This window comes from Zingiber officinale, chromosome 7A (genome assembly GCF_018446385.1).
Source record: "Zingiber officinale cultivar Zhangliang chromosome 7A, Zo_v1.1, whole genome shotgun sequence".
NCBI classification, from domain to species: domain Eukaryota; kingdom Viridiplantae; phylum Streptophyta; class Magnoliopsida; order Zingiberales; family Zingiberaceae; genus Zingiber; species Zingiber officinale.
The window spans coordinates 60669176-60693809 of NC_055998.1; the positions used below are offsets into that span (position 1 = coordinate 60669176).

At 37.2% G+C, this 24634-nt stretch overlaps 1 protein-coding gene across 1 annotated transcript; it reads right to left on the minus strand.

The window, feature by feature from the left end:
* Window positions 1-12685: 12685 nt before the first annotated feature.
* On the minus strand, window positions 12686-19470 carry LOC122001438 (ABC transporter G family member 44-like). The gene is made up of 24 exons (XM_042556176.1): window positions 18983-19470; window positions 18768-18888; window positions 18605-18693; window positions 18432-18516; window positions 18190-18349; window positions 18029-18105; window positions 17844-17897; window positions 17678-17768; window positions 17275-17576; window positions 16909-17190; window positions 16516-16832; window positions 16281-16441; window positions 16098-16201; window positions 15868-16024; window positions 15678-15779; window positions 15471-15610; window positions 15039-15371; window positions 14520-14810; window positions 14345-14428; window positions 14117-14250; window positions 13814-14041; window positions 13561-13732; window positions 13241-13495; window positions 12686-13158 (listed from the first exon to the last, which is right to left on the minus strand). Exons 1-24 carry the CDS (start codon window positions 19279-19281, stop codon window positions 12901-12903), a joined length of 4296 nt encoding a protein of 1431 aa, XP_042412110.1. The 5' UTR covers window positions 19282-19470; the 3' UTR covers window positions 12686-12900.
* Window positions 19471-24634: the final 5164 nt, after the last annotated feature.

Sequence of the window (24634 nt, forward strand, 5' to 3'; positions counted from 1 at the left end):
CTGTATGTGGCACCACATACTATGTTATCTACAATATAAATTAATTGAACAACTACAACTAAATGTAGACAATTTGACCAAATGTGATTCTTTATTCAAAATAAATATTTACAAAAGTTTTGACTTTCAGTATACACTCTAACACATACGTCAACGCCACAACCACCATGAGAGACAACCTCCTTTCTTCATCTTCAGCGCAGATCCACATCAAAGCCTTTTCCCTATCCACCACCGACCGAGCTACTTTCTTCTCCTTTGATCAGCGAGTTTCGTCTGGTCATTGCCCTCTTTGAGTCGCTACCCCTGCGTGGGCAGATGTTCGACCAAGAGGGGAGATCGCAGCCCTAGCCTCGATCTTAAGTTGTCGCACGTCTATGCATTTCTTCTTCGACCATCAGACTGCACTACTTCTATCAGATCTTTTCCCCCTGCTTCAATGTGAAGCTCTCTGCCAAAATCCCCTAAATCGTAGCCACTAGACGCATTCCTCGGTCTACAAAGGGTGTGGTGAGTTTCTTTATCTCTACCCTTCCTTTTGTCCGACCGTCGATTCTGATGTTATCCAACCACCATGTTTGGTTGCAGATCCATAGTTGTGGTGACTATGTGCTCTACTAGATCCCAGGCACCATCCACCTTTGTGACTGGTGCTTGATCCTACCTTTTGTTCCAAGGAGAAGGTTCCTATCAAATTGTTCAAGAAGTACTGATCATTGGGAACATTGTTGTCGGCTACTATATTTAAGGAAATCTATTATCTCTAAGCACACAATTTAGAGTATGGATGCTATACTAGGTGTTGGTTCGGGATAATTAGTTATTAGTGGATTTAGAAGGATTTATGATTAGGTTTAATTAGTGATTGATTGGTGAGAATTAAGGAGTTGATCGGTGGATTAAAGATGGACTTATCATCTAATTAGATTTAGATAATTAGGTGGAATTAAACATGGTTACCTAATCGAATTATGATTGAGTTTTGGGTTTAACTAGTTGTTGTATATGTGATTAGCTAAACTATACATTATGTGATTTGTAGGACGTTGATTTGAGACGAGTATCTCAACATGAGATTATTTAGCACGATCGGCAGATAAAGGTGAGTACTTTCTACCTTGTTTGTTTAGTATTTTTACCTCGGTACATGAGATATATTTGGATAGTTGTTATATTTACCTTAATTTCACTCATATTTTTCCTGAGCTTGATACTTACCTACTTGATCTTTGAGATAATTGTTTTGATATATATACAGACTCTCGTTGTTATCCATGATATTTAGCAGATACTAGATATTATGATTGCTTGCATTGATTGCTGTTTATTCTTGTACCTTATTGAGCATGCAGGTTTTATTGTAGCATAGATGATTGCTATTTATATATATGATGATTGTTGCATCTTTCTCATCATATCATTACATACATACCGACGACTATATCTCTCTTGTGATTGAGTGAGTTATTGGTCATCACCGCACACTCGACCACTCATGGGTAGTGGTAGCTAGAGCAGATGTTGCTTGTCCTATCGTGCTCCCACTCGACCACTCATGGGTAGTGGCGGCTAAAGATATGAGTAACAGGAACTCTGTTGCTATGTAGTTATTAAGCTACTACGTAAATTGTTCATCGGTCACTCAAGAGTGTTGTACAGTTGTCATTGTCTCGACCTCTCATCCATACAGGGTCATAGTGCAGAGGAGTGGGCGGGAGTGACTATGTCGTGCATGCACTTTATGATATTATGCGTGCTTATACTGTTGTTTTATTGTATCCATATGACTGTGATATGCTTTCATATGTTGAGTTATATACCTGTTGCATATGTGTTGACATTGACTTACTTATTGGTAGTATGCATATACTTCACATGTTACCCTTGTAGTTATGAGCTACTCAGATCCTCACTACACCTGACTTTCTATTACTTGCGTTGTATATGGGTACCAGGTATGAACATTTATGTTACTATATGGGTACTATCAGATACTCACGCTTGTAGTTCATGTTACTTTTCCCTATGAGACTGTATACTTTTGAATCTCTAGATATATATTATGCTCATACTTGTTAGAGTGTATACTAAAAGCCTAGCTTTTGGTATAAACATTTATCTAGAAATAAGAATCACATTGGTCAAATGTCTACATTTATGATAAATGAAGTTGTTCAATTAATTTATATTGTAGATAACATGGTGTGTGGTGTCACACACAGAGGATCATGTTATCAGTACCTTATAAATTATAAACAGTAGCTCACGACCATAATGGAAAGGAACAAACCATTGGAAGGTCGTAGTGTAATTAGGTATTAGTTTATCTTAACTATATAATTACACTAGTACACTTGGAGTGTATTGAGTAGGACCATTAGAGGTCGTTTCTTTTATACCGACTTTATAAAGAAACAAAGACCTCAGTTATTATGGAAGTGTGTGCTCTTAATCCTAATATAATAACAAGCACATATATTTGATATTTATTTCTTTAATTTATCAATGGGTGAGATTTAGTTCGATGAATCAATAAGCCCGATAAGTTGGGAAATGATATCACTTATAGTGTGTGTTGTTGATTATAGAAGGAAACTGTGTCCTAGTGATCTAGGTTGAGAATGTCCCCAAGAGGAGCTCATAAGGATTGCCATGTTAAACCCTACAGGTGGACATAGTCCGACATGACGATGAAGTTGAGTGGTACTACTCTTGGAGCTAGATATTAATTAAGTGAGTTGTCAGTAACTTACTTAATTAGTGGACATTGTTATCTTAAACACAGGAGACTAACACACTCATAATAAGAAGGAGCCCAAATGTAATTTGGGATTGGTGCGTAGTTCAATAATAGTTCTTTAGTGGAATGAATTATTATTGATGAAATTAAGTTGTGTGTTCGGGCGAACACGGATGCTTAATTTCATCGGAGACCAAAACCAATTCCTCCTCTCGGTCCCTATCGTAGCCTCTAGTATATAGAGATTTATACCCACCGATACCCACCTTCTTACCCATCCAATGGGGCCGGCCAAGCTAGCTTGGAACCCAAGCTAGGGCCGCCAAGACCAATGAGTCAAGTAGGTGGTCGCCAAAGCTTGGGTCCCAAGCTTAGGTGGCCGACCACTAGAATATTAAAAGGATTTTTATTAAAATTATTTCTTATGTGGATATCATGATTTTAAAGAGAGTTTAAAATTAAAATTTCCTTTTATAACTTTCTACAAAAGATTAAGAGAAGAGATTAATCTCTTTCCTTATTTGTAGATTAAAAGGATGGTTTTAATTTTGGTAAAACTTTCCTTATTTGTAAATCATCTATATGTTTAAAAGAGAGTTTAAAATTTGAAATCTTTCCTTATTTGTTGATTAAAGGAGGATTTTAAATTTTAAGAAAACTTTCCTTTTAACCATGTTCATGATTTAAAAGAAAGTTTAAAATTAATAATTCTCTTTTATTAGTTTCTACAAAGATTGAGAAAAGATTTGATATCTTTCCTTATTTGTAGATTAAAAGAGATTTTAATTTTAGAGATAACTTTCTTTTATCCACATGTTTAAAAGAAAGATTTTAATTTATTAAATTTCCTTTTTATAAACCAATCATGAAGGGATTAAATTATTGAAGAAATTTTATAAATTTCTGGAGACAAATTAGGAAGTTTTAATTAATTAAAACTCTCCTTGTTTGTAGCTTTGGTGTGGCCGACCATGTAAATTGAGAAAAGGAAAATTGTTTTAATTAAATAAATTTTTCCTTTTCATGGCAAAAGAATTAAAGAAGTTTTTAATTAAATTTCCTTATTTGCCAAGACCAAGGATTATAAAAGAGGGGGTAGAGAAGGCTTCATGGTGAACAACCTCTATTATTTCTCTCCCTCTTTTCCTTGGTGTTGTGGCCGGCCAACCTCTCTTCCTCTCTTCCTCTTGGTGGTGGCTGAACCTTCTCTATTGGCTTGGAGCTCTTGTGGTGGCCGGATACTACTTGGAGAAGAAGAAGAAGAAGGAGAGAAAGCTTGTATCCCTTGGAGCTTAGTTGGTGTTTTGTTCTTCGTCCTTGGTGAAACTTCTTTGTGTTGGCCGAACCTAGCTAGGAGGAGAAGAAGGTGCTTGGTGGTTTCTCATCTCGGAAGATCGTTGCCCACACAACGTCCGAGGTTAGAAGAGGAATACGGTAGAAGATCAAGAGGTTTTTCTACAAGGTATAACTAGTAATTTTTCTTTCCGCATCATACTAGTTATTTATGGAAATAATACCAAATACAAGAGGCTAACGATTCTAGAATTTTGAATATATTTTTCGATGTTGTGTTCTTTTATTTTTCTTTTCCTTGTGATTTGATTGTTCTTTTCGGTTAACCTAAAGTTATTTTAGGAAATTAAATATTAGATTTCTATAAAAGGTTTTGTCTAGTCGGTGGTGGTTGCTCCCATATCCAAGAAGGTCGTGTGCCTCGCCACGTCAGTACTGGGAACCGATTATGGAAATTAATATTTAATGGAATTAATAACTTAAGGTGATTTGGGTCGAACGTGTTAAGTTCCGCAGGAGATCCAAGTCAAAACCTAAAAGAACAAATAGATTAAGTTTTGGATCAAACGTGTTAAGTTCCGCAGGCGATCCAAAATTTAATTTAAAAGAACACATGGTAGCTAGGAAAAGGTTCAGACCTTTGTACAAAATTTTTGTACAGTGGAACCTCTAGGTTTTCCGAGTAGCAACCAACAATTGGTATCAGAGCTAGGGTTTTGCCTCTGTGTATTTGGTATTAGTTTAATCATGCACATGTCATACATAATTTAGGCAGGATAATAGTAGGATGTGCTAACTTTGTGGATGCAGGATCCAACTATTATGGCTTATAGTTATTATGTGTGTGATTGGACCCTTGGACATGTCAAGGGCATTTTATTGTATGTGCATGATTGTATTATAAAATACAGCAGGAGCTGTATTTAGTTTTATTAGGATTTTATTTTTGATCTAGATACATGTACATTCCTTTTATGGAATATAGGATCAAAATGTAAAATTCTATTTATGTCATGGATCGAATCTTGCAAAGCGTGGAACCTTCGAGGACCGAGGCGCAGTGGAACTAGGAGCAAGATGGGTTAGACCCGGTGGCGGTGGCCAAATATGGCAGCAGCTTGGGATGACAACACACGGAGGACAACTAGAGATAAAAGCCATAATAGTTGAAAATTAGATTTTCTATTTATTGCTTTTATATTATGCTGTGTGTGCATGTTAGTTTACATATTTAGTAGGCTAGCATAGTTAAAAATTCCTCGTTTATAAATAACTAAGTGGGAGAGGGATTTTTAAATAAATCCCATGGTCTCCATTACTGGTTTGTAAGTGATGCAAACAAGCTTGCGCGTTGGCTCTGAGTGCCTTCCTCCATAACGGATGAGCTTGTTTGTGGATCACTAGAACAGACTTCCAATTTTGGATGACTATAGGAAGTTAATTAAGAGCATGTGATCTTCCCCAACGGAAGGGGCATAATCTTATTAATGGACTTAGTGTCAAGTAATGGTATACACTTAGGCATGTCTAATAGTATCCTCCCCATCGGAGTCACTGCTATTATTTGTGTGACCGAAGAAAACCAACTATTAATTTGTCAAATAAAAAGGTTGACAAGATAATAAAATTAAAAACCCCTCTTACAAATGTTTGATTTTGTATACGTCCACACTAACGTGGCATACAAAATTCACGGTATTTGAGGTAATTTTATTTGTCATAAAGATTTATTGACAAGATAATTAATGGGTAAAACCCTCCTCTTACAAATGTTTAAATTTTATATACGTCCACACTAACGTGGCATGCAAAATTCACGGTGTTTGAGGTGTTGGTGAATTTAAATAATATTGTTTGAGGAATCAATGTTATTTTAAATTCAAAGAGTTTTGACCAAATATTTGATCAAAGACAGATCAACTATTAATTTCATTCGTCATAAAGTAAAGTTGACGAGATAATAAAATTAATGAATAAAATGTCCTCTTCGATTTTGTATATACAAAATTCATGGAGATTTTAAGGAGTTGATCTTGACCAAATATTTTTGTGATTCTTAAGATGTTTGTCAATCCCTAGTAGTCATACTATATAAAAAGACTTAGTAGTCCAAATTGTAATGATTGGAAATAGGACTTGGACATTAAGGTAGACTGTCTTCTTAGAACTAAGAACAATTTAGGTGTATTTAATTCATTAGTTGAAACATGTCTAGTGGTGTTATCTACCAGAACCTGGAGTGTAGATACAAGATGCCATTAATCATGTCTGCAATTTATTGCAACTAAATGAAAGGTAAATCACCGTCCACATGAGCACTCCTGTAAAAGTGATAGTTGTTGCAGTGGGAGATGTTTATCCTTTGGTAAGAATTAAATATGGATTTTAAGTAATTGTCTTTACGTACCAAGTTTAGAAAGAACCTGATTTCAATTTCTAAACTATTATAGATATTGTGTCTATTTTGATAACAAAGATGTTATCAAGAAAAATAAGGAAATTATCTATTCTGGTATGATGGTTGACAATTTATAATCCAATAATTCCCACGATGCAACAAATGGAAATTAGTAACACATCTTCTAATTTTAAGAGAAAGCAACCTTCAGAAAAGAACCAATTATATCTTTGGCGTCTAAAAGCTAGGTTATACTTGAGTAGGATTCATTGGTAGCTGATGAACTTTTGAGTTCATTGGTAGTGGAAATCTTTCCAACCTGCGAGTCTTACTTAGAAAGAAAATAACCAAGAAGCTTTTAAGGGGTATGGAGTCAAATATATGTTGAAATTGGTTCATTCTGATTTGTGTGATCCTATGACTATCCAGACAAGAGGTAGTATTGAATATTTTGTCTATTTTATAGACAACTATTCAAGATACAAATAAATTTACTTAATGTGCCGCAAGACTAAGTACTTTGATTAGTTCAAAGAGTGCAAGGCTGATGCGGAGAAATGTTAAAGTAAAAGTCACTATGGTAAGATCGTAGTGGCAAGTACCTCTTGGGAGAATTTAGGAGTCACTTATCAGAAGCTGGATTTCAATCTCAACTAACTGCATCTGGTACACCCCAACAGAATGATGTAGTAGTAAGAAGGTAAAGGACTCTTATGGAATAATTAGATAGATGATGAGTTATTCAGAAAATTACCAAATTAATTTTAAGGATAAACTCTGAAAACGAAAGTGAACATAGTACCTTCCAAGTTAGAACTCTCTACTCATATAGAATTGCAGAATAGGTGAAAACCTATTTTGAAGCATATTCGGATTCGGGTAATCCAGCACATATGTTAAAGAGAGACAATGATAAGTTGGATAGGAGTTCACTTGTTTGTAAGTTATCCTAGATAAACAAAAGTAGGTTTATAGTCTTAAAAATCAAAAGGTCATTGTTAGCATCAATGATTGATTTTTTAGAAAAGGACTATATAATGAACCACGTGCTCATAACTAAATTTGTAAAGGACATGTCTAACCTAGTACCAACTGTACAAGATGAGATACCACAAGGAAAACTGTAACACGTATCACAAATGATACACAATTTTAAAAAATGCTTTATCGTAGTGGGAGGGTTGTTAAGCAACCTTAAAAGATTCATGTTTTGGGAGAGTTTTTGGACTCGATCCCTGAAGGACATGAACCTGATCTCCGGACATGTTACGAAGCACTCCAAGATAAATATGCAGCATCTTGGCAAAGAGTAATGAATAATAGAATTAGAATATATGTATTCTAATAAAATCTGGAAGCTTGTAAAACCACCAAGTGGTGTAAAAGCCTTTGGGTGTAAAAGGTCTATAATAGGAAAAGAAGGATAGACAGGAAGGTAGAAACTTTCAAGGCAAGGCTTGATGAAAAAGGAAACATTTTCACTGGTAACCATGCTTAAGTCTATCCGGATTCTTTTATCTATTTGGCAAGTGGATGTCATGACATCATTCCTTAATGGAAGTCTTGAAGAAAGCATCCATATAAAGCAACCAGAAGGGTTCATTACAAAGGGCTAAGAGCATCTTGTGTGCAAGCTCAATCAGTCTATGGACTGAGGCAAAGCTTCAAGGTCTTGGAATATCCGGTTTATCAAAGTAATCCAGATCTATGGATTTAGTAACCGGATAAGTCTTGTGTATACAAAAGGTGTGATGGAAGCGTGGTGGTATTTCTTGTACTATACGTAGATAACATTTTTGGTAGTTGGAAACAATATCAAAATGTTGTCAGAAGTAAGGGTATGGTTGTTCAAACAATTCGATATAAAGGACTTGGGAGAATGTATATATTCTTAAGATCAAAGTAATAAGTGATCGCAAGAAAAGAATATTTTACTTATCCCAAGCTTCATCAGAAAAATCCTTGCTCGTTTTAAGCATGCAAAACTCCAAGAAAGGTTTCTTACCTTTTCAGGATGAAGTAACTTTATCTAAAGATATGTCTCTATAGACATCAAAGGAGATAAAGGAAATAAAGGCAGTTCTTTATGCTTGGTGTCGGAAGCCTAATGTATGCTATGCACGAGATCAATCTGTTTTGCCAAGGGCATAGTTAGCAGATATCAAAGTAACCCTGGACAAGGACAGTGGATTGCGATAAAGCATATATTGAAGTACCTTAGAGGCACTAGAGAATATATGCTAGCTTACAAGGCAGTTAATTTGGTCCTTGTGGGTTGCATGGATTTTGACTTCCAATCGGATAGGGACAATAATAAGTCAACCTCGGGGTTTTGTGTTTACTTTAGGAGGTAAAGTCATAACTATGGAAGAGTGATAAGCATAGGTGTTTTTTTAGACTCCACCATAGAAGTTTAGTATATGGCAAGCCTCTGAGGTAGCCATAAAAGCTGAATGACTCAATAACCTCAAGATAGACTTAGATATGATTTCTGGTTTGTCCAAAGATTATTACAATTTATTGTAATAATATTGGTGCAGTAGCAAACTCGAAGAAACCATAAGTCTATAAAGGCAAGTAAACACAATAGAGCGCAAGTACCACCCAATACGAGAAATCATATAAACGAGGAGAAGTTGTTGCTGCCTAGAATGCATCAGATGATGACCTATAGATCTTTTCACTAAGGTCCTTAAGGCGAGAGCTTTTGATGGACATGTTGAAGGGTTGGGAATCAGATGTATGGCAGCAGATATGGCAGCTTAGTCTTTTAGTATAAGTGGGAGATTGTTAGAGTGTATACTAAAAGCCTAGCTTTTGGTATAAACATTTATCTAGAAATAAGAATCACATTGGTCAAATGTCTACATTTATGATAAATGAAGTTGTTCAATTAATTTATATTGTAGATAACATGGTGTGTGGTGTCACACACAGAGGATCATGTTATCAGTACCTTATAAATTATAAACAGTAGCTCACGACCATAATGGAAAGGAACAAACCATTGGAAGGTCGTAGTGTAATTAGGTATTAGTTTATCTTAATTATATAATTACACTAGTACACTTGGAGTGTATTGAGTAGGACCATTAGAGGTCGTTTCTTTTATACTGACTTTATAAATAAACAAAGACCTCAGTTATTATGGAAGTGTGTGCTCTTAATCCTAATATAATAACAAGCACATATATTTGATATTTATTTCTTTAATTTATCAATGGGTGAGATTTAGTTCGATGAATCAATAAGCCCGATAAGTTGGGAAATGATATCACTTATAGTGTGTGTTGTTGATTATAGAAGGAAACTGTGTCCTAGTGATCTAGGTTGAGAATGTCCCCAAGAGGAGCTCATAAGGATTGTCATGTTAAACCCTGCAGGTGGACTTAGTCCGACATGACGATGAAGTTGAGTGGTACTACTCTTGGAGCTAGATATTAATTAAGTGAGTTGTCAGTAACTTACTTAATTAGTGGACATTGTTATCTTAAACACAGGGAGACTAACACACTCATAATAAGAAGGAGCCCAAAATGTAATTTGGGATTGGTGCGATAGTTCAATAATAGTTCTTTAGTGGAATGAATTATTATTGATGAAATTAAGTTGTGTGGGGCGAACACGGGATGCTTAATTTCATCGGAGACCAAAACCAATTCCTCCTCTCGGTCCCTATCGTAGCCTCTAGTATATAGAGATTTATACCCACCGATACCCACCTTCTTACCCATCCAATGGGGCCGGCCAAGCTAGCTTGGAACCCAAGCTAGGCCGGCCAAGACCAAGTGGATGAGTCATGTAGGTGGTCGGCCAAAGCTTGGGTCCCAAGCTTAGGTGGCCGTCACTAGAATATTAAAAGGATTTTTATTAAAATTATTTCTTATGTGGATATCATGATTTTAAAGAGAGTTTAAAATTAAAAATTTTCTTTTATAACTTTCTACAAAGATTAAGAGAAGAGATTAATCTCTTTCCTTATTTGTAGATTAAAAGGATGGTTTTAATTTTTGGTAAAACTTTCCTTATTTGTAAATCATCTATATGTTTAAAGAGAGTTTAAAATTTGAAATCTTTCCTTATTTGTTGATTAAAGGAGGATTTTAAATTTTAAGAAAACTTTCCTTTTTAACCATGTTCATGATTTAAAAGAAAGTTTAAAAATTAATAATTCTCTTTTATTAGTTTCTACAAAAGATTGAGAAAAGATTTGATATCTTTCCTTATTTGTAGATTAAAAGAGATTTTAATTTTTAGAGATAACTTTCTTTTTATCCACATGTTTAAAAGAAAGATTTTAATTTATTAAATTTCCTTTTTATAAACCAATCATGAAGGGATTAAATTATTGAAGAAATTTTATAAATTTCTGGAGACAAATTAGGAAGTTTTAATTAAATAAAACTCTCCTTGTTTGTAGCTTTGGTGTGGCCGGCCATGTAAATTGAGAAAAGGGAAATTGTTTTAATTAAATAAATTTTTCCTTTTCATGGCAAAAGAATTAAGGAAGTTTTTAATTAAATTTCCTTATTTGCCAAGACCAAGGATTATAAAAGAGGGGGTAGAGAAGGCTTCATGGTGAACAACCTCTATTATTTCTCTCCCTCTTTTCCTTGGTGTTGTGGCCGGCCAACTTCTCTTCCTCTCTTCCTCTTGGTGGTGGCCGAACCTTCTCTATTGGCTTGGAGCTCTTGTGGTGGCCGGATACTACTTGGAGAAGAAGAAGAAGAAGGAGAGAAAGCTTGTATCCCTTGGAGCTTGGTTGGTGTTTTGTTCTTCGTCCTTGGTGAAGCTTCTTTGTGTTGGCCGAACCTAGCTAGGAGGAGAAGAAGGTGCTTGGTGGTTTCTCATCTCGGAAGATCGTTGCCCACACAACGTCCGAGGTTAGAAGAGGAATACGGTAGAAGATCAAGAGGTTTTTCTACAAGGTATAACTAGTAATTTTTCTTTCCGCATCATACTAGTTATTTATGGAAATAATACCAAATACAAGAGGCTAACGATTCTAGAATTTCGAATATGTTTTTCGATGTTGTGTTCTTTTGTTTTTCTTTTCCTTGTGATTTGATTGTTCTTTTCGGTTAACCTAAAGTTATTTTAGGAAATTAAATATTAGATTTCTATAAAAGGTTTTGTCTAGTCGGTGGTGGTTGCTCCCATATCCAAGAAGGCTGTGTGCCTCGCCACGTCAGTACTGGGAACCGATTATGGAAATTAATATTTAATGGAATTAATAACTTAAGGTGATTTGGGTCGAACGTGTTAAGTTCCGCAGGAGATCCAAGTCAAAACCTAAAAGAACAAATAGATTAAGTTTTGGATCAAACGTGTTAAGTTCCGCAGGCGATCCAAAATTTAATTTAAAAGAACACATGGTAGCTAGGAAAAGGTTCAGACCTTTGTACAAAATTTTTGTACAGTGGAACCTCTAGGTTTTCCGAGTAGCAATACTCTATCTGTCTATTACCCACTGAATCATTAACACTCACCATCCCTTGATCTGATTTTTCTTTCGCCAGGAAATAGGTAGATGGTACAAGAACATTTGGAGGATCCTGACTGCCGATTCCACGTTACATCCGAGGATGATTTTCTGATTTTATTTCCTACGTTATTTGTGTTTTGAATTTATGAACTTAGTATTGTAATAACTCGATGTGGATTTGGAGTTTAGTCTTGTGGTTGGGTGTATTTTGGTTTGTTGTTGTTGTGTCAAACTGGACCGATTCGTAGTTAGTTGTTTTATGATTTTGGGTTCGTTATTTTGTGACTTCTACAGTGTTTTGTTTCAATCGTGTGAGCTGTTTATCAATTGTGTGGTTGTGTTTATTTCCAGTCGTGTGGACTGTTTATAAACTGTGATTATATTTACATCTAGCTATGTGAGTTGTTGATAGCTTATGAATAGCATTATGGTATTGCATACATATTTTATTTATCACTGCTATAAGAGAGGTGGTATGATTTTTTATTGGATAATCTTACTCTTGGAGCGTGACATCATATGCAATGGCTTAGAATATAATTGTTGATATCATGATATTGGCGACAAAAGAGCTTGATTAGGTAACAAGAATAAGTTTGGGATTGCTCCCATATCATTGATAAAAATGGTTCCATGTATGACATGTAAGAAAGTTTATCTATATATTTTCAAGTAGTACCTACTTGCCACGTTAAATCATCTGGAAATTTGATCAACAGGTCAAAAGTTTGATTGTAAATCGTTTTATTTTTAATCCGACTCATTTAACTCAAACTCAACTCTAAAACTTAATATTGCATAAAAGTCAACATTTATCATCCCCATGCCAATTGTCTGCCACTTTCCAAAGAAGTTGAAAATGCATAAAAATTCGACAAATATCACACAGTTAAAGCAGACATCTAATGCCAAATACAAGCGAGTAAAAAAACATGTAGATCTGATAGCTCGACCCTCACTAGCACTATATACTCCATCTTTCCATCATCTCATTTGGAAGTTGAGCAATTTGATTGCAACTGCAAATTGGAATGCGAAAAGAAGAGCAAATCCAACAACCATCACTGCGACCACTACCAAGAAATCAGACCTGAATCCAAAGAAGTCGTTCAGGAATTCAGCTGCCGTCTCGCCAGAGTCCAGCTTTTCATTAACATCTCCAAACTGTGAAATAACCAAGCCATACAGAGTCCATGAAACAGGGCATGCCCAATAATACCATCTCCACCACACCGACATTCTCTGAGGTTATAAAGCGCCGTTAGCGTGTTTCTTTGCTGAAGCAAGCAAGTTGTCAATGTCGAGGAGAAGAACGGAAACTTACCGGCCGGGGGATAATAAATCCCGAGAAGAGATTCCATATGCCGTAGAAGGCAGCAGAGAGTATGGCCGCAACGTTGTAGTTGGGTGTCAATCCTACTGCCATCATCCCGTAATATGTGAAGTAAAGTAGCGAGAAGTAGAGGAAGAACAGGAACCAACAAAGTTTAGCCATGTTCCATTCAAAGGCAATCATGGCATAGAGAAGAATTCCATACACAAGGGATTGGATGAAAACATAAGGCACTTCGATTAGAACCTGAAAATTTGATAACTTGATCAGGCTCAGGGATACATTCAGATAGTTGAGGTGATGGAGAATACCTGTCCTAGTGCACATGGCAGCGCTGAATACATCCCAGCAGCGCGCTCTCTGTAGAAGACTGCACGCTCCACGGCGACAACTGGTTGGACGGCTGAAGAATACGACACTCCCATAAAAAGGACAGCAGCATACATAGCACCCATTGCATTAAATAAGTCTTGCCGCTTCTTCCTGAAAGCAAGCATTTCCTTGGTACGACCAGTTAGCATCAGATGGAGCTCGATGGGAAATATGTGTTTTCGAATTGCCTACCTTTTGCTTCCAAGGTTGGAGAATATGGTTCCGAACATCAAGGCAACGATTACAGTTGAGAAGAACCTCACTGCTGTGTAGGAAGGATTTCTCCAATATGATAATCTTTGTTTCCAGAGGCAAGCCATGCATTGTGTCAAGAAAGATCTTGAGTACTTGGTTGTGAAATAGAGATCAGTGGAACCAAGCGGAGGAATGCTGAGTTCTTTGATGAGTGCCTTGTTTCGCCTACAACATAGCACGGACTAAGAATCAGAACGAAATTCATTTAAATTAATTTGAAGAAGAGACTGATTGGCTCACTGAAACTCTTCTGATTTTTTGTATATGTCACAAAAATCAACGCCAAGAATGGCTTCCTGAGCCGTTGATGTCACTTCCAACATCCATGTTGCCGGATTGTACCCGTCTTTGATTTTGCTTACTCCCTCAACTCCCTAGATGTGAAAAAAATTCGCGTGTTGGTAGCAATTATTATATATAAATGAAGTCTCTTTGAAAAGCATTGGTTCCTGTCACATGTGGTCTCACCTCAAAATACTTGATTAAGTGGCTAGAATGGTGACCTAATGGACCTACATAGATTTCTTCCCCTCCTCTCTTCAAAAGGAAGACCTGCAATTGGTAGATTGGTATAGGCATTGAAATCGTGCATGTTAGCTGAATAGCTTATATAGCTGAAAAACAGAATTTAGCAACTTTTAACCTCATCAAAAGCTTCAAAAATTTCGATACTGGGCTGGTGAATTGTACACACTACAGTTCTCCCAGTGTCCACAGTGTTCCTCACAGTCCTCATGACAATTGCTGCAGCCCTGGCGTCAAGTCCAGAGGTAGGTTCATCCATGAAAAGTATACAAGGGTTAGCAACAAGCTCAACAGCAATGGTTAGCCTCTTCCTCTGCTCAGTCGACAATCCACTCACACCTGGTAAGCCAACCAGTGCTTCTCTTAATGGATGCAGCTCAACAAGCTCCATGACTTCTTCAATAAACATCTGGACATAAGTAGTTACATTTGTTAGTTCAACAAAGAGCAAGCATGATTATCTTCATTGTCATACCAATGAACTAGAATTTAAACAGATGTATCACTCAATGCAAACAAAATACTATACAGCTGAAACAATGAAGACGTAGTATTAAACAAATGTATACCAAGTCTCTGCTAGACTAGTACCCCAAGATTCAATTCATTTTCATGAAGAAGATATTAGGAATCTAACCTTTGTTTTTTCAGAACCAACTTCAACAGGTAACCGCAACCAAGCCGAGTACACAAGAGACTCATAAACCGTCACATTCGGTGAGTGTATATCATTTTGCTCGCAGTATCCCGACACTCTGGCAAAAGAATCTTGCTTCTTAGGATATCCGGCAACGAAAATATCCCCCTCTATGTACCCTCCAGTTTTTCTCCCCGCCAACACATCCATCAATGTAGTCTTACCAGCGCCACTTACACCCATTAGTGCTGTAAGGACTCCTGGCCTGAATGTTCCACTAACACCCTTTAGTAGAAGTAATCTGTCTTCTTTAACACCTTGCAATTTCATTTCCTGCATATGAAAAACTTCAACTTGTTCCCAGGCATGAAATCTCAACGATTTAGTAAACTCAACCTTAAACATTAAATTAATTTACTGGTGAAAAATTACCTGAGGCATGTCTACAGAGTATCTAATGTTGTTGAAGGTAACTGAAAGAGGTGTAAATGGTAAGATCATTCCTTTCCTAGCTGTGCTACTATTCGTAGTTGAAGAAGACAAGGAAGACTCTTGGTAAATGAAAGCATTACCTGCAATTGTTTGTACAAATTAGCTCAGACTCGTAAATGACCATCAAAATTTAAGCTTCCAGCCTACTTTTGGATTCAAAATGGTCATCTTGAAAGGGCAATCCTGTTCTGTTTGCATGTTTTTCCCTCAATACTTCTTTAGTTATACTTGGCTGAACTTTCCCAAATGCTGCAAAGCAAAAAATGGTTTTTGTCATGGTCAATCTACTCCATGCTTGTGTTACATTGACAGTTTTTGTTTGTTTATCTTGACTCACGTCTTAAATAAGCCAAAGCCAGAGTGAACAGGCCATTAAAGAGTATAACATATCCTGTTAATCCACCTAGACCAATCCAATACCACTTTGCATAAGGAAATATTCCACGATACTTCAAGATAGTTACTCCCAATGGCTTTGTCGATCCTGGTACAATCTGGTAAGGCATTTCAATCACTAACATGAGTTTTATTTTTCTGAAACAAATATGCTTGTTTAATTTTGCTTACATGGTGCCAACTTTTTGCTAAGAACTCATTGGTACAGATTGAATTCTGTGCATACATTAACGGTGAGGTCCAATAACCCCAAATCCATCCTTTCTTCACATCATCTGCCAAATATGGTGTTAATGCATATGATGCATGATATAAGTCTAAATTTCAATGAGATTGGGACTAAGTGAGATATACCATGAGATAAGATGAATCCTCCCAAAACTAGAAGCAAGAACACTGCAAAAGATGCTAGTGTGTTTGCTATCACCACACTTCTTCCAAGCACAGCAATGAATCTAAAGAGTCCAGAAGCCATTTGATTGACTAGGAGGAGTAATAAATACTGCTTAAAAAGCCTGAAAAGGAATCGTGCATTTATTTATTCAAGAATAACAATAATATATATGCTCTACAACAATTCTTTACGTACCTTCCTACATTTGGGTCAAATCCTATGGCATAATAACTCAAAAACACAGAGACAGCAGCTTCAACAAATGAAACTGGAATCTTTAAAATCCATGTTGGCAGAGAATAAGCCCATGGAGGGTAAAAGAGGTAGTCTCTTTGCTTGAACACAACGGGAAGCTTTATGATGGTCAAAGCAAGCTCAGAAAATCCATTAAACATGTGCATAACTATTAGGAAGAATAATGCACCCATATAAATAACACCATCATTTACTGAATTGTGGTGCATGTTGGTTCTTAGGAATAGAGTCATCACAATGATTGTTAATATCATTAGCTGCACCAAGAAAATCACTTGTTATCCATGCAAATCATAAATTTATTTCCATTGTTATACAGATAAAGTTTCAAACCTGATATGCTCTAAAAGCATAGACAAATGAGTTCCTTTTCATCAGTAATATTTCTCGAGACATGCAGACTCTTAAGAGCTCCCTCTTGCTGGCTCCATATTGCAATGTGGCAAGAGCAGCACAATGACTTTTCCTCTTATCAAAAGGTACAGAAAGTTCCTGTTTAAGCTCCTGACCGGTCTGAAATGACTGGAAAGCTTCAGCAAATTTACTGACAGGTATATATCTATAAGGTTCACCTCTGTGTATCCAATATTGCTGCTGATCTTTCATTGACATCACCTGCGAGCATTCCCAGGAAGTTCATGGAATTTGTTGGCAAACTAGAAAGACAACCAAGCATTATGTATATGTTTCTTAGCTTACTTCCTGCAGGAAGTCTGCAACACCTTTTCTCTCAGGACATTGGAAGCCCATTGATTCAAAAAACTCAAGTACATCGGCACGGGGCCCTTGGTAAACAATCATCCCTTCTGAAAGGAGAATTAAATCATCAAAGAGCTCATATGTCTCTGGTGCTGGTTGAAGTAGTGAAATGACACCCGTTGCACTGAGAATGTGAATCATTTGTCTAAATGAATTCACAATATGGAATGTAGTAGAGCTATCGAGACCAGTAGATATCTCATCCATGAACAAAGCTCTTGATGGCCCAACAATCATTTCACCTGCTAGTAGTCAGACTCACTAATGATCCATCATAATTCAGAAAAAAAGTCATGGGAAGAAAATATCTTAATCTGCTGTGGATATGTATATGTATACACACCTATTGTGACGCGTTTCTTTTCTCCTCCAGATATACCTCTCAACATTTCATCTCCTACCATGGTGTCAGCGCATGTTTCTAGTCCCAAAATCTATTGAGAAGGAAAAAAGAAAAGTATGAAGTCAATCTCTAGTTTGGCAATCTAAATAATAACCAACTATATTACCTTTAGAATATAATCCGTTATTACACTGGATTCCGGCCCTTGCATCGAAGTTGCCTGTTAACAAAGAACATGATTACCAAAGTTGAAATCTTACAAAAGATTGAGAACTTAATTCAAACTTTTACAGAGTCAATCTGTGAATTTGAGGAAGTTAACATCATGAGATAAGATACTCTTATTTTCACCTTCATGAAGACATCAATATCAGGATCAGGGTTGATGTATGCAGCCTTCTCCCTTCTCGATAATTCAGTCAACATATCTGTCCACCATCAGAGAATAATATGTTAGAAGTAGTGCATTCAAGAATTCTATGAATCTGCTTGTATTTATACTTGACACATACCATACCGACTACCTACTCCCTGGCACCTTGCAGAGAATTCTAAAGTTTCACGCACAGTCATCTCCCCAATATGAAGATCATGTTGACTGACATATGCGGCGGTTCGTTGTGCAACAAACTCATTCATGCTATGGCCATTGTAAGTGACTCTCCCTGAGACCTTGTATTTGTGCAGAAATAAAGGTTCATAGTAGTTATTGCTAAATCCCCAATTATATTTTCAATTTAAGCATTTTATTTACCTTAAGATCTGAGCTCAGTTTTCCTGCGAGAGCCAACAGCAATGTTGTCTTACCTGAACCTGGAGGACCTAGCAACAGTGTCATCCTGCACATTATCAAATATAAAGGAGAGTTCATGAGACAAGAAGATCCAAGTGTCATATGTAAATATATATGGAGATTGATACATATACCTGCGTGGCTTGACAATTCCACAAACGTCATGGAGGATGCATAATGGCTGCTTCTTGCTCGGTAGAAGATGAAGGGAGCTAGCAAAGGACTTGATCAGAGAAAGTAAAGGATCTTAATTAGCACCTGAATGTAGGCAGCATATATTAGGATGATTTGAAATACCTCAATGGCATTGAGAGTGGAGTTAAAGAAAGAAGGCAGTCCTCTGTTGCCCACATAAGTTTCTGCTACGATGTTAAGGTGCTCGTAACGGACTTCAATGGTAGGGAAGGTAAGTCCAACTCTGTCAAGGGACAAACAAAATGCCTATTCAGATTCAACTTATTAAAAGAGAAATCAAAATAACGATCATGGATACATCAGCCTAAGATTGCTACCTATCAATCCTGTCGCGGAGCTTCAAGAGAAGCCTTTCATTGTCCTCCTCCGCCACCCGCACCAGCCTTTCCAGTAATATCTTCCGCTCCTGGACGCCAAGACGGTCCACATCGATCTCCCTGCGGTCGGTTTCTCCCATGAGCAGAATCGCCTTTCGTACCCGGTCGAACGTGGGAAGCCGCTCGAGGGCCGCCCGTCTGAGGGCATCCTCGTCGTCTTCCTCCACTCGGAATGAGGACCTGGAAAAGACGTCGCTCCCCAGACGTGAGCTGTCCAGCCGCAGGCTGCCAAATTCCATGAAGGTCTAATTTTAAGATCTAACTTCGCCCCGAGAATGTACTATAATCTGCTGTCACTGCTGCTTCTGTTTCTCCTGCTCCTCTTCGTCTTGAGCCAGTAGGGAGGTTGGAAGTGCGGAGGAAGCTAAGACATGAAACGAGAGTTCCTATTAACTTTTGATGGCGTCGCATCGCCATCAACTTAAAGCCTGCTACTACTAATCAGAAAATTTACGAGGTATGTCTATACTTTCCCCTGAACTATAGCCTTACAATTTAGGTGCATCAATTTATATAATTTTGACTTCAAAGACATTTGGATAAACAAAATTTATATAATTTATATAATTTTGAAATGTACGGTAAAGACACTTGGATAAATATATTCACCTTTTACTGTAATAGTTTCACAATTTTGTATATTTAAGTGATTTAAACGGATAAGTTAGCATATTAATTAACATGCTTTCTCAACGTTATTGAATTGTAATGCGCATTATTTATTTAGACCTTAAACTAATTGGAAGAGGTTAAATCAGAAACATTTAAATTTTAGTTTCAAATCAAAATTTTAAATTTTATTTTGATTTTTATTGTCTAATAAAATGGTCACCACATAAGGTGGTACACGAATAAAGGCTTAATTATTAAAAATATCATAATTTTTAAATAAATTTATTACATACTTTAAAAATGACCAAATTTATTATATTTTTAAATATAATAAACCCATCACATCAGTTAACATCTGTTTGTATAATCAATTCTGGACTGTGGAAGAAGAAAGTGGATCAAACACTTGACAATCAAAAAGTCTCATAAAGATTGATAATTGAAAAGTCTAACGAGTATTAATATTGGTAAAAGTCCAACGAAGGTGAAAAATCCAACAAGTTGATAGATGGAAAAGCTGTGTTCGTAGTAAAAGTCTATATGAACCAGATGTCTGGTAGATGACAGAAGTTTAAGTAGATCGACAATGATAGGATGTTCGACAATTGATGGAACTCCATGTTGGGACTGTTGACGTCCCTGAGGAGGTGAATAGTGAGTTGGGATTCAATCGTATTTGTTCACATGCTCGTCTAGAAAGGATTACAACAGAGAAAAAAAATATATAAGAATAAGAACACGAGATTTTACATGATTTAAAACATCTGGTTTCATTGTATTACTTATCATCCTAGCAATACTCTAGTAATTTTCTTCTTGTCAGAGACATTTAGGAGGAGAAGAAACCTATTCTAATTCACCTATTATTATTAGTAAATACAAGTAAAATATAAAGATAGAAATGAAAATGATTACCATGTAAATAAAAAATTTATAAATGAAATTTGTTTACTTTTTTCGCTGATAAATGCTTTTGAATTACATCTTTGAGGTTTCGAAATACAATAGTACTTTTCTCCAAAATTCTTAAGAATTGATACTGAAATCCTACACAAATTTTTTTTATTATAATTTTTTAGGTTGAGATTGATTTCCATTTATCAGTCGATTACATTCAACCATCAGTTAATCATTTTGCTAAATTCAATCATTTTACTTGTAGAATGATTTTTTTTAGTTCATCTTTGATCACAACAATCAATTGTTACTGGGCCCAATAGATTGATACCTAATTAATTGAGTGTCGTAGTCGAGTTTAGAACATTGTATTCACTATAATAGCGATAACAATAGATTATACTGTTCATCAATTAATTGATCCCAATAAGTTGAGTATAATAGTCCAATTCTAATATACTATTTAATGTAATAGTATCATCAATTGATTGCTCAACTCTAACCGTTGATAAATCTACAACAAACCCCCTTAAATCCTCTCAAACTCTAAATTTGAGATTTATGGGTTATTAGTCAATTGTTTCTATCTAACAGCCAACTAATACCTCTGATTTACCCTTTCTAAACTAAATGCTCACTTTGTTTAGTATATGTTTGATCACAACCTATTAGGACTTCATTTGTCTAACATATAATCTGTTAGATTTTGAGGGATATCCTATCGTTTTATGATTTTACTATTTATTTGACAAATATAGATTCACTGTTTAAGTGTATATTATATATTTGAATAATCTTAAACTCATTTACTGAATGTCTGTAATACAATTCATAGCATGAGCGAATTTGTGATTGGATCATAACTTGTGTTTATCTCTACATATGTAATTATGAACGTATTAAAATTTTCCTAGTCGTCAAATTAGTACATCTAGACATCATCAATTCTGTAAGACTAGTACAGGTTATACTCCTTAGTTCGACTAAGCGACTATTTCTCACTAGCTGAAGTCATTGGGATATAAAGTATTAAACGTGGATACAAGTTATGGTAACTAGTTCATTGAAGTTACTTGCTATAAGGCTTCATATGATTCTCTACATATATGGATATGTCTGCGAAGTTCTTACTATAGCTCAAGTACAAGTTTCCTTTAACTTGAGGTATACAAGTTATCTTGGTCATGGAGACTTATACTTTGACATCTTAAGCAAACATCTCTTGGAGGTACGGGTGATCGCAGATCGGATTGGTTCGATTATTAGGATAAAAAACTATCCGACCCTACTAGATCAGATAATACAATATCAGGACCTACATTCGGTCCTATATCCGGGGATTATTATGTATCAAATATCCGACGGGTTGTCAGTTATTTGGATATCCAACCCTATATCCAATGAAATATAAAATATAAATATAAAATAATAAAAAAATAAAATATTTTAAAATGATAATAGACATTACTCATTACACGTTGTAGTAACTAATCGTAGTAGCTGCTATAACATGTAGCAGCTTATCGGCAGTAGCTACTACAATGTGTTGCAGCTTATCGATAGTAGTTGCTACAAGTAGGGGTGATCACGGATTGGGTTGGTTCAGTTATTGGGATAAAAAACTATCCGGCCCTACTAGATTAGATAATGTAATATCAAGACCCTACATCCGATCCTATATCCGGCGGATTTTTTTTCGGTTCGGTTCAGGTCGTAAGCGGGTTGGTGTAAAATACCAAAAAATAGGCGAATATTAATAAGGGAATTTTCCGAAATTTTTGAAAATTTTTCGGGAATTTTTCGGAGCTCGTACGGACGAGTTGACGGGGATAAAAACAGGGTCCGGAAAAGCCTGTTTAGGCTACCCATTTAAGTGAGGAAAAGATTTATTTAATTAATTCTTTTTCTCCTTTTTCTTATTTGTTTTCCTTCCCTCGTCGAAACCTTGCGCCCGAGCCCTCTTCTCCCCGACGCCGCCCGCGCCCTCTCCTTGCCCTAACCGCCGGCGGCGGTTACTCTTCCTCGAGCGTACAACTCCTCCGCCGAGCCCTTCTCTTCCTTTTCTCCTCTTCTGTGAAGCCGAGTTCCCTGTGCCTAGCGTCACCGTCGACGCCGCCTCCTCTGGTCGGCGAGAAACCGCCGACCTTCCTTCTGTCGACGCCGTCGTCTTCGACCCTAGCCCCGATCTTCTTCTCCTCTGCCGCCACTTTGACCCGGAGCCGAGCCATCCTCCGGGCGCCACATCTTCTTCTCTTCTCCCAAGCGCCGACGACGCTTGTGCCAGCCGTGCCCTAGATCCGCCGCCGGCCGATTCTCTACACCGGCACCTGAGCCCTAGCAGCACCTCCTGGTCACGGAGGTGTTTCACCACACCGATTCTCCTCTGTGCTTGTGCCCTAGTCTGAAGCTGTCGTGGCCGCGCCGGACGCTGTGAGCCCCTGCTGTCGGGCGCGACTTCCTCTCCTAACTCCTGGTCAGCACTGCAAGGAACCCTAGCTATTTGCCACAACCTCTAGATCTTCTGCCTCGGCCGGTTTCTCCTTTCCCTTACCCTCTGGCATCACCGAAGAAGAGGTAATGGGAATAGATATTACTGGAAATTTTAATAGATTTTCTTATGATTTTATCGGGAAGGTTCATTGTGTTTTTGGCTGCACCAGATTTCACCTCGGTGGCTTGCAAATATGCCTTGGCAAATTGTTTTGGCTGCTTCCATAGAGGTCACGAGGTTCCAGCAGCACCTCGTCGAATTCTTGGTCTTCACGGGCAGTTAGAGGTAGAGGTAAGGTGCATGGATTGTTCTAGAATTAGGTTGTTGTTGGCTGTGATGAACTCTTGAGCTCCCTTTTGATCCGAACAGTGAATTGCAGGGCGTTACTTGGGTTTCCAGTAACTACCTTTGTTCAGGCAACAACTAGCTTTGGGCTGTGATTTGAGGTATGTTGTAGGATGTTGGCTACGCATTGTAGTTAGATAATGAATCAAGTGTAGATTGATTAGATTTATATGTTGATTAGGTTTATGTGCTTTTAAATTAGGGGTTTGCCCTAATTTAGGGTTAGGGATTTCATTTAGCTATTTATGAGAATTGTAGTTAAATGAAATATATTTACATTGGTATCACAGGACTTTGACGCGAGACGAGTATCTCGGAGTCAGATTTGGACCATTTTATCGGAGGCAGGTACTTTTGACTTTTCGTCTTTGATATGCTTAGTAATGGAATTAACATGTTTCATTAATTATGTTTCTTATCTGTTCCGGTTAATCACTACCCCAAATCTTGGTACATGTTTGATTAATTGATTTGCTTTGCATCCCATGTATACTTTACCTGTCTATACATGCTTATAGGGGTAGTGATATGCCATGTTTACCATGTTCAGGACCTAGGTTTTATACCTTCTGTATACCTTTGGATTGTTTTGGATTCGTTGACCTATGATGCATTTTAATATATACGTGGATTAGGTCAGGATATTTTTGTGGTTAGTGTCATGCACCATTTGCATGATTACATGCTGAGCGATAGTCCGCTCCATTATTGTTGAGCACATCGCCAGTTACATGGATCTGCACACACCACCACTCATGGGTTAGTGGTCGATTCAGGCTGAGTGTGTTGCAGCAGGGACTCTGTTAGGCATCGTTGGTCCGCTCATGGGTAGTGTGACACAACGTGTTATCCGGCAGGGATTCCTCCCCGTCATTGTGTACCGGGAGATGAGAGTATTGCTCTCCCCCATTTATGATTTGGGGTAGGAGGATAGGTGTACTCCGACAGCATCCCGTCCACTCGGTCACTCATCAGGAGTAGTGACGACAGAGTGCACGGTTGTCACAGCCCTACCCACTCGGCCTCACTATTGTGTGTGAGATGATCGACCGGCGTCAGGGGTGACCAGGACGCATCATTGGCATCATATGCATGATGCATTTATTGCTTGTGTTTGTGCTTGCTGCATTTATATGTTGCATATTATTTGGATACCTATGTTTGACATGCATACAGGATTCCTATACCACTCGGACTGTTTGTCCTTATACTCAGGTCCTGGTTAGTACAGATTCTCTCCTGTCTTC

Excerpts from the sequence above, each read along its gene's own strand:
- LOC122001438 (XM_042556176.1), bottom strand. The coding sequence starts at position 19,281 with ATGGAATTTGGCAGCCTGCGGCTGGACAGCTCACGTCTGGGGAGCGAC. Across the intron at positions 18,889-18,982 it reads CTCCGCGACAGGATTGATAG|AGTTGGACTTACCTTCCCTA; the intron begins GTAGCAATCTTA and ends GTCCCTTGACAG. Across the intron at positions 16,025-16,097 it reads TAGCAAAAAGTTGGCACCAT|ATTGTACCAGGATCGACAAA; the intron begins GTAAGCAAAATT and ends ATGCCTTACCAG.